The 14,196-nt window shown below is 40.5% G+C and overlaps 1 protein-coding gene across 2 annotated transcripts in view; it reads left to right on the top strand.

The window, feature by feature from the left end:
• The window catches only part of ABCC5 (ATP binding cassette subfamily C member 5), a 67,617-nt gene extending 54,464 nt beyond the window's left edge, over positions 1-13,153 (top strand). For both annotated transcript variants that reach the window (XM_066557043.1, XM_066557041.1), the window contains 10 exons: positions 797-937; positions 1,592-1,743; positions 2,180-2,296; positions 3,458-3,693; positions 5,996-6,109; positions 7,153-7,265; positions 7,961-8,069; positions 9,409-9,636; positions 9,907-10,049; positions 10,732-13,153. In XM_066557043.1, coding sequence (XP_066413140.1) covers positions 797-937; positions 1,592-1,743; positions 2,180-2,296; positions 3,458-3,693; positions 5,996-6,109; positions 7,153-7,265; positions 7,961-8,069; positions 9,409-9,636; positions 9,907-10,049; positions 10,732-11,004 — 1,626 coding nt within the window. In that variant the 3' untranslated portion in view covers positions 11,005-13,153. The remainder of the gene's footprint in view (positions 1-796; positions 938-1,591; positions 1,744-2,179; positions 2,297-3,457; positions 3,694-5,995; positions 6,110-7,152; positions 7,266-7,960; positions 8,070-9,408; positions 9,637-9,906; positions 10,050-10,731) is intronic.
• The last annotated feature ends 1,043 nt before the right edge of the window (positions 13,154-14,196 follow it).

Raw genomic sequence — 14,196 nt, 5'->3', positions numbered from 1 at the left:
GAAACAGAAAGACTAAAAGGCAAATAACTGGACTTTTTCTTATTATTTTTAATGTGTTCTAATTATTTGCTGAGGGTCTGACTTGTGATTTATTTGCTGTGTGGTACTGAAAATTGACGAGCTCAGTGGTGTGCTTTCTTTGTGACCACCCAGAATCTCCTTATCCATTCTGTTAAAAGGGGCCTCCAGTGTCCTTGACCAGATGTTTCTTACATATACCGACTTTTTTGCATAGTGTCAAAATGTTTGATGCTTCAGCCAGGAGGGCAGTGTCAGGGTCACAGATAATATTGTGTACACTGTTCAGCTTCAGGCATTTTTGGTTTGTGGATTTGGGTTTGTTTTGGGCTGTGGGTTTTTTTTTCTTTTCAGCTTATGTTACCTGACCCCTTCTATTCCTGTTCATATTGAATTATAAACATGGAGATAGCCAGAGTATTCCCTTTGAGAAGAAGGGAGTGGATATTGTGTGGATATTTGTTAGGGACTTGTTATTAACCAAGCAAATTGATGTAACAGAAATAGTGAGTGGCTGGAAGTCACTATGTTACATGTCGCCACTCAGTGTTCAGACAGTAAGAATTTTTTTGAGTATTCCCGGCAAATAAAGCGGAGTAGAAAGATGAATTGTTAGAGATGGAAATGTGCCCTGTGCCAGGTGTTCATCTGGGGAGCTAAACAGCTGAGGTGGTGCTTCTCCCCCACAATCCTCTTGATTTCATGTTTTGTTTTTGGCAGTTCATCCTTGTCATGTTGTCTGCTTCCCTCATCTCTTCTTCCCATTGTGTTTCAACAGATCTGGTGGCTGGATCCAGAGCTGACATATGGCAATGCCAAGCCCTTTGTCTTCACACAGGGACACTCAGTGTGTAACCGCTCCTTCTTCCCCTGCTTCGACACCCCTGCAGTGAAGTGCACCTACTCAGCTACTGTCAAGGTAAGGGATGCCTGTGGATGGCTCACAGAGCTCTTAGCTGCTGTTAACTTGTGAATGTGTAGTTACATCATGTATTTTTAGCAGTTTACATCTGCTAAAAATATTGTGATTCAGTGTTATAAAGAATACTGAATTTTTTAGGTCCAATTCTGGTTCTTGGGCCAGAATCAGGGTAGTGCCCCGAAAGTAACTCAGTTGCCTTCCATGCTTGGGTCTTGCCTTCCTTGTACTCAATGCTGAAAGGGTAATTGTGAAATAAAAATATGAGAGAGAATTTGGCTGGCCCCTTCCAATAGTGGTTATTGATGATGATAATACTCAACTGTATTATACCAATTTTTGAAAGAAAAAACGTGAAGTCTTTTGAAATCAGCATCAAATAATGTTGCATTTTGTATAGATGAAATAATTTAATATGTGGGTGCTTTTGGGGCAGCTGGCATATAGGAGGAGTAATATCTTTGGTTGGTATGTTTTCATGGATTGGGCAGATTGTGGTATAAAACCTCACAGAAATATTTCATTTTGTGTTATGTAAATGATGATTTTTAATGCACATCATCAGGCATAGATGAAAATGAACCAGAGATCTGTGGTTCAGTCATTCAGCTGTGATTATCTGGTGAGTTGATGTGTATGATGATGGTCTTCCAGGCTCCAGCAGGCATACAGGTGTTGATGAGTGCCACCCAAAGTTCCTACCTAGAAGAGGAAGGTGTATATCAATTTTACATGGAATATCCAGTTCCTGCTTACCTAGTGGCCCTGGTGGCTGGAGACCTCACACATGCAGACATAGGTCCAAGGTAAGATTTGCAGTGAGTTCATTCTGCATTTTATGTCTCTGTACAGTGCTTCATACTGTAAAGTAGCAAGGATTTGAGTCATTGAAAAGGGAATAGTTGGGTTCATGAGCTGTGAGCACAGAGAGAGTTTGAAGTGTAGTTGGGTATAAAGAAATTCATGGCACCGCACTGGCAAAGATATGTTCCTCTTCCATAAATGTTGCCTACTGTTCCCTGAAGTCATTACAGCTGCTTTCTCATTGCCTTGTTGAAGGCATTTTTGGTTACCTCTTGCCATGTTCTATGGAGCTTTAGTCTAGGAGGGCCCAGGTCTGATGGGAGGTCTCCTTGCTCTATTACCATACATGGAAGTGTGGTAAGCAGTCAGGCTATTTTTTTTTCTAAGAGATAATTCAGTTTGCTGAAGTATCACCTGATGTTTTCTGTTTTCTGACAGGAGCAGAGTGTGGGCAGAGCCTTGCCTGCTGCCAACAGCCATCAGCAAACTTTCTGGCATTGTGGAACGCTGGTTGACTGCTGCAGAGAGTCTGTATGGCCCCTATATATGGGGAAGGTGAGTTTAATCAGTCTCCTGGGAATGTGCAAGGGGAACAAAATAAAACAGTATTGAGAAATGATCATGCTTTCTCCCTATAGCAGGGCAAACTAGCATTTCAGCTGGCAGCATTGTAGTAGTTGAAAACAGACTCTGGAGTTTTGTCTCCACAAGTGGCAGGAAGGACCATGGAGGCATTGGAGATGTTTTAGCTGGTTTGCAGCGGAAAGATCCACTGTTTTGAACTGGAGGTTGGTTTCTAAACAGTGGATCTTTCCTGAAGAATGAGAGTTTTCATACTACAGTGTTTTGTGATGTAAGTCCAGCACTGGGCCAGACATCATTTAAAATGTATGGTTGTTTTATTTATCTCATTTATTTCTGCATTGTTTGTGGCATGCCTGGGAATACTGAAAATCTCAGTACAGACTCATTGAGAGTCCAAGTCCCCCAAACCAACATTAACAGCTCTTGAAAAGCTTGACTATATATTTAAAAAGAGTGGTTTTGAGAGAATACTTGCCTCTTTGGATGGGAGAAAATGTTTCCTATATTTCTTTGCTAAAGGTAAGGAGGAAGATCGCCTTGTTGTTGATTTAACAAGTATTGCTTGAAATAATCTGAGAACATGGCCCAGTGTGCCAGTGCTGATCACTGGTAAAGAAATTGAGAAAGCAAAATAAATATTACTGTTGTGTTCCAAAGCAGACAGATTAAAGTTATTTTGATGACACTGCATGTGTAGGAAATCAATTCCTTCATTGACAGCTTCCTAGCCTCTCTCTTTCCTGGGAGCCTCTGGGGACTCAATACTGTGTTACACTACTGTTTATAGTGTAAACAGTTTTTGTGGCTCCCAGATATACAACTTGTGATGCGTTTGTGTGTGTGAAGGGAGCACAATGCTTCTTTTGATGACATCAAAAGACTGTCAAGTCTTTACATCCAAACATAAGGAGGTCCTTGGCCAACAAAATAAATTGTGATCGTCTGATCAGAATTAGGCACCACTGGTACAGAAAGTTTGTTCGTTCCTGAAGTCACAAGAGGGTCTCAGAAGAGTCTTCCCTAAAGAAAGAAAAATGTTATTATGTCTTCTGAAAACAGAAAATGTTACTGTGTGTCTTCTAGCTGCAATTTACTCATGTCCTTTCTTCTTTCTTCTCTCCCTAATTTTAGATATGATATTGTTTTTCTTCCTCCTTCCTTCCCTATTGTTGCCATGGAAAACCCATGCCTGACCTTCATCATCTCTTCCATTCTGGAGAGCGATGAGTTTTTGATCATTGACGTCATTCATGAAGTTGCCCACAGCTGGTTTGGGAACGCGGTCACCAACGCCACGTGGGAGGAGATGTGGCTGAGCGAGGGCCTGGCCACCTACGCGCAGCGCCGCATCACCACCGAGACCTACGGTACAGCTCCAGAAACTCCTCCCTGGGCTCCTTCTTACCATAACTCTGAGCTGCTGCTCGGAGTATTTGCCCTGGAAGCTCAGAAGTCTGTAGGGAGCTGGTTTTCAGTTAGGCTTTGTTTTATTTCTGGAACACACACCCACACACAGCCCCAAAGTTTGTGTTGAACGTGTTGCATACTTGGAGTTTGACATTGTCTTGGCTTTAGTGGGCTCAATACCAGATATGGTACCAGGGGCTTTGAGTGAGGTGTGTTAGCACAATGCTGTGAGGACTTGGAACTACTGTTGGGTACCAGGCAGGTGCAGGTATGTCAGAGCAAGATCACCAGAGGATGCTTCAGAGAAAGACGTAAGAAATCTTATAAAAGTTACATTGTGAAACAAGTGTCCTCTGAACAAGTGTTATTTTAATTCTGATCAGTTAGTAGCTACCTACTGTTAAAAAGAATGATGGCAGTAGCATTAAAAAAAAAGTGCAGATTTATGTAGCTGTTTATGTGCTGGAGATTTCCTGCAGGATTGTAAACCCTGCTTTTGCTTGTGTCAGTGAATTTCACAGGTCAGTTTTATGATGCTGTCTTTAGAATATATAAGTAGTAAACCAGTCCTCTTTCTTTTAAGTTTAATTGGCTTGTTATTGAATTGAATAATGGGAATGTATGCTTTTCTAATTTGTCCTGTTATATTCTTAAAAGCCAGTTCCATGTATTTTCTCAAGCATCCAATGTAAACAATCTTAGAAAAGTTCCTAGAAATCTGGACAGCAAAAATGTTTAGAAGAAAGCATTTGTTTTTATTCATGTATATTGTTTTTGGGCATGAACTGATGACAAGTTTAGGCAAAGAAGTGCTCTGAGCATCTATGGAGATGTTACAATGCATATTACATATCTTTGAAAGCTGTTTTATGTTGAGTAATTCTCAGTGAGTAGTACTGTCCTAAGTCACATTATGCATGGCAGTAATGTGAGTAGGTCAGCAGATAACAACCTGTTCATCATCTTAGTCTGTTCCATCCAACATAGAACAAAATCCTTGCTGATTTTATTCTATTCTCTAGAACTGGTTGTTTCAAGAAGCATTTGCTGGGAAACTAAAAAACGTCTTTCCCTGTGCAATTCTTTAGTAAGCTCTTTCTCCATTCTATTTTGTTTCCAAGACAGACCTTTGATCTAAATCTTACCCTCTCTGACATAATTTCTGGAGTCTTTTCTGTTGATAGTAAATAGGTATCTTTGCAATGATATTGTTTAGGGAAATTTGAGTCCACTGACTACCACTCCTCTTGGATCTTGCTTAATTCTCCTCTCTGTAGCTTGAAGTAATTGCCCTTAACACTAGTTACCCTAGTTCTTGCTTTCCCCTGGGAAGCAGGTCCACTTCCTTCTCTGCTCATACAGGTTCCTTTGTTTTCCAGATATGCCCTGGTTCTCAATTCACATTTGGCTATGTAGGATTCGGGTGTTACATTGAGAGTCTGAGGTTGTATTATGTAACAAACCCTAACTTCAGGTTAAAAACTCAGCAAAGAAGGCTAAAATTTTAATAGTTATGGCTGTTAAGTATCTTCTGAATCTGAAAATCCATTTTCTGCAGCTTCTAATGTCTGCAAGGGCATAGGAAAGATCTCTTGACTTGGCAGTGTAATACAGCTAGTTTGGTTAGAAAGCATGGAATGCTCTATATTGCAATTAGGGAGAAGGAGGAGCGTACCCAGTCACAGCTGTAAAAAGTCCTAATGAGAGGAAGGTGAAATACTTAGGGCAAAAACCAGGTAGGATGATAGATAAAGCTTTAAAATATACACAGGATACAATTACCAAATCCAATTCGTTTCTCTTTCCGCTCAAGAGGTGACATTTGCTTAGTAATTCTTGGCACTGAGTATGGAATTGTGTTTACTATTCTACCAGTGACAGTATGCTTTTGCAGCACTTGATTGCTCCCTGAAAGTTACCTGTACAATACTTATTTCAGTGCTGCCCTCCTTATCTTGCAAGAACTGATGAGATGATGTGAAGGATGTAAACTTTAGCATCATTTTCATGCTGTTTTGGTTTCCAGTGCAGCCTGATGCATGATCAGAGTGAGGAAATACACTGGGTTGGGCTCTGACTTCCATTACTAATTACAAGGATGTTCTGCACTCAAGTTCCTCTGCCATTACATTACTGTGATTCTGTCTCACTGTTCTGTCTTTTGCACTTGCAGCAGCTTTTAGTTTGTCCCTGTGCCAGTCCTGCACAGATCAGCTTTTGCTGATCATTTTCCCACAACTAACAAGCTGCTTTCTGGGGTAGGAGCTGCCTTCACATGTTTGGAGACTGCATTCCGCCTCGATGCTCTCCACAGACAGATGAAGCTCCTTGGAGAAGACAACCCGGTCAGCAAGCTTCAGGTTAAACTGGAGCCAGGTATTGCTTTTGGCTGAGGCTGCTCTACACAAAATTATACACCTCTCTATATCCATTATGGAATAGTGACAAAAAAAAAAAGGACTAATATTTGCATATCTTTTTTTGAAAAAAAAAATTGGTTTGTAAACCAGTCTAAAAACAAGTAAGGAAGTTTTGCTTTCAAGCTTTTTTCAAGGTTGGATAATTCATCTTTATAGATACTGTTCTGTGTAAGAACAGACTTACTGAGTAGAAAGCATGTGAAAAACTGCCTTGAAAGCTGTGTGGGTTTGCAATTCTGGATATGTAAAATAAAGTATTTTAAATGGAAATATTTGGAAACATAATATAAAATCCTTTGCTATTCAATGTTCCTCTCTTTATGTGTTCATGGTAAGAGCTATGTATGTATTTAGCAAGCGGATAAACAGGTACTTGCTCTGAGTTGAGCTGTGCAGACGCTGTTTGGTTATTCCCTGAGCAGATGCAATAGCTGATGTAAATTTACCAGATGTAAATACCTGTCTCCTTCACTGGTAGTTCTCTAGTTCTGTGGTCATAGTTGGGTGGGTGAAGCTGTCTTCTATCTAAATGATTTTTAAAACAATCTAAAATGCAAGTGGAGATTATATTGAAGTCAAATAGAAAAGCATGTGTGGAAGCCTCAAAAAAGGAGCAAGTGGTGATTACCTTTTATTGATATCTTTGAAAATTTGTGGTATGGTGATTCCCAGAACCTGGCACTGAAAAAAGAAAAAAAAAAAGGATTTGTTTTCAAGTTCCAGATCTATTTTCAGTGACCTCTAGTTTGAAGTGACTTATTCCATTGGGAATTACTACCTACCTTACAATGACTGATTTAAAAAAAAAAGTTATTTTTTCAGGCTGTGTCTTTGGACTGCATCTATTTATTTACTGCAGTAACTTAAATGTACTGACAACAAGCTTAGTTTTTTAAAGTCACTATGTCTCAGCTTGGTGATCTCTAAGGAGTCTGTATAACTCAGAAGGGCTGGAAATCACTCTCCTCATTAGTTTCTTATCATGTTGTCTTCTTTCAGGTGTAAATCCCAGTAATTTAATGAACCTCTTCACCTATGAGAAAGGCTACTGCTTTGTTTACTACCTGTCCCAGCTCTGTGGTGACCCCAGACACTTTGACTCCTTCCTAAGAGTGAGTGTAAATATGTGTTTTCTTGAGATTTAGAGTTGTTTTTTTGTTGTTGGGGTTTTTTTTCTCAGATTCTTTCACTGTGGCTAATTGTTAAGGGTAAAGTTGAATACAAGTGTGTCAGAGATGGAGGAAAGTTGTGGGCCTGTCAGCTTACATGAATCTTTGTACAAGATTTCTCAGATTCTGAGATCATGAGGTCCTAGATACAGAGCAGTAGTATATATTTGTTATCACTTGTTCTGTCCTCCAAGTAATTAGAAAGCTGTTCCAGCACAGATTGTGTGTGACTGGAAAGATGTGACTTGATTCACTACTAAAAATTGTTAACTTGGATTTTTTTTACCCAAGGTGACAAAGGGTATGGGTTATTGTACTGGGGCAGGCTGGTGCCTGGAAGCACACTTGCAAAACCTCTAAGAAAGTGTCAGCTACTGCCTTGTTTTGGAAAAGGAAAATGAAATTACACTCAGCTGTCAATGTATTTGCAGCTACTCTCTTTTTCCTTGTTTCTTTATTTAACTGGGTGAGGAGGGAGAATATTTTTCTTCATGTTTTTTAAAACCTTCAAATAATTGTTCCTACTCTTATGCTTGTATTTTTTTTTTGTTGTTGTTATTGTTGTGGCATGCAGTGATTCTACATCAAAAGGAAGCTGTCTTACTCCTAATCATAATTTGAATGTTTTACTATTTTAGGCCTACATTGAGAAGTATAAATTTACCAGTGTTGTGGCTCAAGATCTTCTGGATTCCTTCCTGAATTTTTTTCCAGAGCTGAAAGAGCAATGTGTTGAGAGCAAAGCAGGTAGGAGATTTACTAAGTTAACTGTAAACACTGTAGAAAACCTGGATGATGAATTTTGTGCTTGGCTTGGAGGATGCACAGGGAAATGCTAAGGCAAACAAAATAGTTTGGCAACAACCAGATGTTCTTGACAGAATTTGTGGCTATTGCCTCTACACTAGGGAATGAGAACCTCTGAAATTGCTGACAATTTTGGCATTAATTAGCTGAGTGTCCCTTGGTTAACTTTCTCATTAACTCACCTTCACTCTGCAGACAGAATGATCAGTGCTTGTAAGATTTACACATGCTTAAATGCAGGGAAAAGGTGAATACGCATTGAAATTTCGTCTATTTTAATAACAAAAAACATGCTTTGAGAACTGTAACTTCCCCAAGATCCTGCCCATGCATATAAAATATCTTCCAGAATGTTTCACTTTCCCTTGTATCCCCCATTTATAGCTCTTGGTGGATTTGTGGAAGGTCTGTGGCCTACCCAGGTGCTTATTATCTCACTTTCTTAAAGAAATGAGACTCATGTTATCCTGCCATGTGTCCATCCCTGTGAATAGCTATTGAGCCCATTCGACAGTTTAAAGCAGAGTACAGCTCTTAAGGATACTGGGTGCCTGCAGGCTTTGTGGAGAGGAAACTGCCTGTGGAGATGAGAGAGTTTTCTGTGGCAAAAACTGCGGCATGAGCTCAGCAGTTCTGTGTTTTATTTGGCCCACTGGTAGGCTAATGAGTTAACCACAGAAGTTGCTAATTTTTGCCTGGCTAATATTCAGGGGATGCAGAAGGTAGGAGTTTTAGCATAGATGGTGTGGAACAGGAAGTATTGCCATGGGTTAGAAAAGTACAGAGGTTGTAAAAGGTCAAGAGGAGCAGCTCTGCTGGAAAGGAGGCTCTGCTGCTTGTGAAGAAACTTTTTTTAAAATTGGTTGCATAAATAAATATAAATTGCTTGGGTTTGCTGGTGGGTAGGAGGAGTTTAGTCATCCCTCTCATCTCTCATTTTTTCTATAAAATGGGTTTTCTCCATATTTGTCAGTCTTCCTCAAAATTCTGAGAGAGAATGCAGGCACACAAATATTAGAGCATAATTTGAACATAGGTACTTGTCAGCCTGGCTGCCTTAAGAGTATGTGTGTTTCTTGTACTTACTGTACTGTTGAGCACTCTTCCAGGCGTTCTCTAGGCTATCCCAATGAGGCTGCTAAGACTGTTGTGTCACTATAACTATTGGTTGCTGTTGTTACAACCTCCCTTAACTATGCTAGAAGCAATTCTGAACTTTGAGGCAGCCAAGCCATCTGCAGAGATCTCTGCTCCACGCTTTTGGTGCTCCTCATTCCAGGACTGGAGTTTGAACGTTGGCTCAATGCTACAGGACCTCCGTTAGCTGAGCCAGACTTATCTCAGGGATCCAGTCTGACCAGACCAGTGGAGACACTCTTCAAACTCTGGACCACAGAGCCTCTGGACTCTGTTGCTGCTGCCAGCAGTGTTGACCTCACTAAATGGAGAACGTTCCAAACTGTGCTTTTCCTGGACAGATTGCTGGATGGATCACCACTGCCACATGGTGAGTGCTCTTTCCAGGATAGTAGGAAATTATCCCTGGAATAATTGATTGAATTCTAAAGATCCCTGCCTCTGGTTGACATTATAATTCACATAAAGTCAGGTTGATGTCCCAGGCCATGTCACAGAGGGATTGGAATAGGAGATCTTCAAGTCTTTCTCAGCCCAACAGATTCTATGATTCTGTGATTTGAGAGTTGTTATTATCTGATGACCCTCAAAATTGACAAAATAGGTCATAGTTCTTTCTCTGTGTATGTGCTCTCTTCAGAGGTGATAAAAAAGCTCTCGGAATGTTACTCCTCTCAGCTGGACTCCATGAATGCAGAAATCCGTATCCGCTGGTTGCAGATTGTAGTCCGAAATGACTATTACCCAGACCTTTACAAAGTCCGTCGCTTCTTGGAAAACCAGGTACTAACTGCTGGATTAAACTCACTGCACCTCTCAGTGCATGAGACATGTGCATGAGACATGCGACGTGAAAGACCTTGGAACTTCTGCTTCCTGGCCAAGTGTAGCCCAGGTGTGTTGCGAAGGGGCTGAGCATGGCTCACCTGCTAGCGGTGGGGAGGAATGGGCAGATGTAATTTCAAATGCCTCCAGATAATCTCTGCTTTTCTAGCCTGACTCAATACCCTTGTCCCAGTTCTGCCCCATGCATTTTATGTATTGCTTTGCAGCAGCCTGGCTTTTCCAGACCACAAGTTTTTGCACTACTAAATCATGTGATTATTTGAATATTTACACTTCAAGCAAGGCTAGGGCTCATCGAGTTGTTTTCAGTAGTTGTTATTGTGCTGGAGCAAAAGTTTAATGCATGTGTTCAGTGTGGCCTCTTTTATTCGGCCTTTAAAAATAGTTCTGTAAAAATACTTCTGTGGAAGTAGCTCAGTCTCAGAGAGCAGATGTTTTTTTATTACCATTCATAAAAATCCTTGCATTGGACTTAGAATAGACTCATCTGTCTTTTGGAGAAATGTGTTTCCTGTCTCCAGTCTGAAGTTACTTAGGGCTGTTGGAGTGTAGCTGTAGAAGAGCTGAAGTTCTTGACTTTCATTGAAATGTTTTTATCTTGTTTTCCTTTTTTTTGTAGATGTCTCGGATGTACACAATTCCACTTTACGAGGACCTTTGCACTGGCACTCTCAAGTCTTTTGCCTTAGAAATTTTTTACCAGACACAAAACCAGCTGCACCCCAATTTGCGGAAAACGATCCAGCAGATCTTATCCCAGGGCTTGAATCCACTTCCTGCCATAGACACTACAGCAGTCACTACAGACACACCAGCAATGGTGCTTGAGGACAAAGTCTCAGAGGCCACAAATGGTGCCATTTCACTCAGGGATGTCAACGTGTCTGCTTAGATCACCAGTTCATGCCAGCCACGAAGCTTGAAAATGGGGACAGGAACAGAGGAAAGATAGCAACCAAGCATTGCCTCCTTTCCCTCAGCCTTGCAGCTGCAGTGTGTTGTAACTGGATTTCTCTCCCAAAACACAAAGCAAATGTGCCTTCAAGTATCCAGTGTGTAATACTGCCAGGTTTCAGAGATCTCCACCAGCTGTGTGATGAATATTTTGATTCAGTTTTTACTAGGCAGGGACTCCTGGGCTGTTGCTTCTCCATGGAAAGTGGATAGTTCCCTTTCCTGAGGCTCTTCTGGATGGTTTCTTCAGATTTGTTGTTTGGTGGGAGGGTATTCTTTTTCTTCTTATTTTTCCTTTTTTTTTGTCTGAGGCCATTGAGGCTGTGGAATATGTCCTACTTGCTGTATGTATGTTGCTGGGGAGTGTGTATGTGTCAAGCTGTCATTGTCCTAATATTTGGGCTAAAGTTCTGCAAAGGAGAGACTCAGGAATTGTTAGTGGCAGCAAACATGTTTTCATGTTATGCTCCTTCCTGTGACAGAGGTATTGTGATTTGGGAGGAAGGGGACTAATGCTTAAATGAGAAACTAATTTTAAATAGCTCCTGTTCCTCCCTGCCCATAGGTGGCTAAATAATAATAATAATAATGGTGATGCTCTTTATATATATTAAGAAATATATAAAAAAGAACAGGGAAACATTATGATGGATTTGAAATCCTTCTGCTAACCCTACCCTCAGTTTTCCCTTTGCACTCAATGGGACAAGCAATAAAGAAATGTGTAGGCTTGAGTTTTCAAAATCAAAATTAGGTTCCCAAATGCCATCAATTCTGGTACTAGCTGGATGCCTAAATCTTTTTAACTGTTTTGACAAGTCTAGCTGCAACCTTTGCTAGTGTGTCAGGATGCGTGGCACATGCATCAGATGCACTCTGTGTCTTTTATTCTCTCCTTTTGGAGGAATTACCAAGACTTGTAATTTTTTTAAGATCCTCAGCATATCTTGGCCTGTAGGTCAGCCATGAAAATATCCATGCTAAGATTTTACTGCCTTGAATAATGTTTGCCTGAATAACAGTGGCCCTGTCATACTATAATCTGAGGGAAGCACCATCTTTCTTGATGTGAAACTTTTAAGTCCCACTTTACCCAAGTCTGTTTTCTGACTTATGGTGGGAGTAAGGTGCCATTTCATTTCCTGACATGCTGTTTCACTGGCCAGCCATGTAAGATGTGAAGACACTGTCTTCCCTCTGTGCTGTTTGGTCTCAGGAAGCCAAGGGTAAAGTGTCCTGGGGTATTGCAGAGTACAGGTGATGGTTCTTAGACTCTGTGCCACAAACTTTTAAACATGTGGGTACCTCATGTTTTAAACATGTGGGTACCTCAAAGGCATCTCTGAGCTGATGCATCACCAGGATAGTATGAACAAAAAGCAGAACATTTGGAAAAGACTTGGTTAACAGAGATGTGAGAGAGAAATTGTTTTATGCTTCAGGGCAAATTTTAGCCCTGCTATGGGGATCTGCCTAGACAGGAAGAGGAGGAAATTTGGGAGGGCTTTGTTTTCTTCACCAAAAGTATCTGTTTACACCCATGTGTGGATGGGGACTTAGGTGCTGTTACTGGATCTTCATTTTCTGGCTTTAAATTAATTTGGACTTCACCATAGCCTTAGCCTGGGCTGAACTGGGATAAAGCAATAATAAACTCAGGCCTCTGTAGTGCTTCATTAGTTTTAAAAATGGGCCATCAGCATTTTTGGGCTTCAGAACTCCAAGCTCTGATCTTTGCTCCTTGAATGGGATTATCTTTTAAATTCTGCTTTGTTTTCCCAGAAAGGATGGAGAATGATGTTTTCTACACAAATCTCTTTCCTTTTCATTTGATGTTCTATTGAAAGAGATTTGTACAAGCTGACTTTACACTTCCGGAGCTGCCGCTGTTGGTGCTGCGTCTCCTGGACCCCACTGCCAGCAGTGGCAGCCTGGTTGAGACCAGGAACCACTAGCATTTTTGGAATCACGGGCCTCTGTTCTAACATATTTTATTTAGTGGGAGAATGTTTGTGACCCTGGTGGGAATTTTTCATTTACATGGATGCCTTATGATGATTGTCAAATTAAACTAAGCTTTGTGACAAGTTCAGCCTTTTGGGCAGTTTTTTGGCGTCCCTGCTGTAGCTGTGGGGAAGAGCTAACTTGGTACATTGTCTTTGTTTTATTCTTTTCTGGGATGCAGCATAGAGAGGGAGTTTGGAAGCTCTTTCAAAGCCACACAGGAAGGTGCTGGAGAGGTGGCAAAAGCAAGCAATCAAAAATAAATATTATCTATTGTTACTAGGACTGACTGAAATACATCAGATCAGCTCTGTGTTTGCATAGTTTGCATAGACATCCACCAAAGCAAGGAAATGCTGGCTGAACTGAACAGACTGTTTCCTGGTTAAAGAACACAAGATGTATGTTAGTGTTTCTGCTCTCATCTCTGCGAGATCCCATCAAATGGCTTTTGACCTAGGACTTGTTTTCTGAGACACTGAAGCAGAGTAAGATTTTTGGAACGTATTCCATGCATCCACCTCCAGGTACTTCTGTTTCTCCTGTGAGTGAGGAGTGCATTTTTTATTTTGTAGAGACAAAAAACTGGCAGCAAGTTTGTGGAGATAAGCCTTCCTTTAGTTGACAGAAAATAAATTGGTGCTTCAGGGTACTTGCTGTCTTGATTTGTAGTAGACTTCACATTGACAGGCAAATTAGACTGTGATTAAACAGAAACTATTTGCCTTATCTTTGGTACATTCATTTCTGATCCATTTAAGTCAGATTAGATATCAAATCAGTTTTATTTAAACAGATGCCAAGAGATCGGGTTATCTTTTTTTATTTTGAAAATGAAAACTATTACTTTATTTCATTGCAGCTTTGAGCAGGGCAACAGAGGATGTAGAAATATCACTTGTGGGAAAGCTCTGAAGAACCATCTGTTTAATAGAATGGAATATTTCTGACAATTTTTTAGCATTTCATAGCCACGTTGGTTGATACATTCAATATATTCTTGCTAGCTACAATATACTGTGTTAAGCTTGTATCAGTAATTTTGGCGTCATGTTACCTTGCAACATTTTAACCACAAACTCTATCAACCAAGAACAATTCTGTCAAGAATCCCAAACATTCTTCT

The sequence above is a fragment of the Molothrus aeneus genome, chromosome 10, assembly GCF_037042795.1.
Source record: "Molothrus aeneus isolate 106 chromosome 10, BPBGC_Maene_1.0, whole genome shotgun sequence".
Classification (NCBI taxonomy): Eukaryota; Metazoa; Chordata; class Aves; order Passeriformes; family Icteridae; genus Molothrus; species Molothrus aeneus.
The sequence above is the reverse complement of the archived record's forward strand: the minus strand, read 5'-3'. Positions and strand labels throughout refer to the sequence as shown.